The sequence below is a fragment of the Suncus etruscus genome, chromosome 9 (genome assembly GCF_024139225.1).
Source record: "Suncus etruscus isolate mSunEtr1 chromosome 9, mSunEtr1.pri.cur, whole genome shotgun sequence".
Lineage (NCBI taxonomy): Eukaryota > Metazoa > Chordata > Mammalia > Eulipotyphla > Soricidae > Suncus > Suncus etruscus.
This window is the reverse complement of record NC_064856.1, coordinates 100,950,589-100,952,680: the sequence shown is the minus strand read 5'-3', so window position 1 is coordinate 100,952,680 and position 2,092 is coordinate 100,950,589. Positions and strand designations below refer to the sequence as shown.

The following is a 2,092-nucleotide window of genomic DNA, read 5'->3' as shown; positions in this document are numbered from 1 at the left end:
GGGGTGGCCTGAGGTGGAGAATGCTTGCAAACTGCAGATAATATTCTGCCCAGCACATCAGGGGTCAATTCAGTCCACTTGCCCAGTGACAACAAGAAGAAAGAAAAAAAAAAGTGGGCTGTAACTTCGGCATCTGAAGACTCACAAGTGAGGGGCTGGCCTGGAGGTGGGAAGAGGGAGTGACTAGCCAAGGAGGAGACAGAGAGACTCTGGAGGGCTCAAGGAAGTGTCTCAGTTGAGGCTGGGGCCAGGCAAGGGTGGCAGGAGCCTGCAGGAGTCAGCTGCTCTGGAGTGCCCGGATTTCACAGGCAGCGCCTGCAGCCTGCTAGCCTGGGTTCAGCTCTGGACATTGCTTGCAGCCCTTCCCCACTTGCACTCTAGCCAGACTCTTTTGAAGGACTCTTGCTGAGTGGGTGACCCAGCCATAGAACTGGTGCTTCCCGCTGCCTGGGACCCTGTGTCCCTGGGTCTCCCTGTGCTCCCAGCATGACAGAAAATATTGATTTCGACTACTATGGACTGGACAACCAGTCCGACTGCGAGTACACAGACTGGAAGCCTTCGGGGTCGCTCATTCCTGTCATCTACATGCTAGTCTTCCTGCTGGGCACCACAGGCAATGGACTGGTGCTCTGGACCGTGTTCAGGACCAGTCGTGAGAAGCGGCGCTCGGCTGATGTCTTCATTGCTAGCCTGGCTGTGGCTGACCTGACCTTCGTGGTGACCTTGCCTCTGTGGGCTACCTACACGTACCAGGAGTACGACTGGACCTTTGGCACATTTGCTTGCAAGCTCAGCAGCTATCTTGTCTTCGTCAACATGTATGCCAGTGTCTTCTGCCTCACCGGCCTCAGCTTCGACCGCTACCTGGCCATCGTTCGGCCGGTGGCCAATGCCCGGCTGCGGCTGAGGGTGAGCGGGGCCATGGCCATGGCGGTCCTTTGGGTGCTGGCCGCCCTGCTGGCCACGCCTGTTCTAATCTTCCGAGCCACGGGCGACATGGATAATAGCACCCATGTGCAGTGCTACATGGACTACTCGCTTGTGGCCACCACTAACTCAGAGTGGGCCTGGGAGGTGGGTCTGGGCGTGTCGTCCACCACCGTGGGCTTTGTGGTGCCCTTCACCGTCATGCTCACTTGCTACTTCTTCATCGCTCTGACCATCGCAGGCCACTTTCGCAAGGAGCGAATCGACGGGCTCCGCAAACGCCGGAGGTTGCTTAGCATCATCGTGGTACTGGTGGTCACCTTCGCCCTGTGCTGGATGCCTTACCACCTGGTGAAGACCCTCTACATATTGGGCAATGTGTTGCAATGGCCCTGCGACTTCGACCTCTTCCTCATGAATGTCTACCCCTACTGTACCTGCATCAGCTACATCAACAGTTGCCTCAATCCCTTCCTCTATGCTTTCTTCGATCCCCGCTTTCGCAAGGCTTGTACGTCCATGTTGTGCTGTGGCCATCGGGGCCGCTGCGGGGTGGTCTCACATAGCAGCAGCGGGGACAAGTCTGGCAGCTTCTCCTCCGGCCACAGCCAGGGCCCTGGGCCCAACTCTGGGAAGGGTGGGGAGCAGACACAGGAGAAATCCATCCCCTACAGCCAAGAGACGTTGGTGGTTGACTAGGGCTGGCATTGGAGAGAAAAGGGGGTGGGGTGCCCTTTGCTTTGGCCAGGCTCTTTGGGAGTCAGGGAGACAGCATGGAACCTTCTCCCTTGCACTTGACCCTTCCTAGCACCTGACTCCTTAAACACCCCCCCCCCCCTTTCTGGCTTGCTCCCCTCCTTTAGTCTTGCTCAGAGCTGGGTTTGGGGGATTATTGAAAAATGATGGTGCCCATGTCCTGGAATTTGGCCCCTGGATCTATGGGGGTGGTGCTGATCTAGCTCCTCAGGTCTCCCTCCCTCGCCCCCTTTATAGAAAATGGAGGGAATTCCACGGACCCTGAAAGGCAAGTTCTTGCTGGCCTTGACTTTTTGTTTTATATCCTCTCTTCAGCAGCAGCCCTGTGTTTTCTGTTTCCTTTCTACCTCTAGCCTTACTCTTTCTGTGTGACTCCCCTGTCTTCCTTTCTACCTCCATGTTCTTA

The 2,092-nt window shown here is 56.5% G+C and overlaps 1 protein-coding gene across 1 annotated transcript; it reads left to right on the top strand.

The window, feature by feature from the left end:
* Window positions 1-235: 235 nt before the first annotated feature.
* Window positions 236-1,812, top strand: APLNR (apelin receptor). The gene has a single exon (XM_049779720.1). The coding sequence runs from the start codon at window positions 487-489 to the stop codon at window positions 1,627-1,629; it is 1,143 nt and encodes a 380-aa protein (XP_049635677.1). The 5' UTR covers window positions 236-486; the 3' UTR covers window positions 1,630-1,812.
* The last annotated feature ends 280 nt before the right edge of the window (window positions 1,813-2,092 follow it).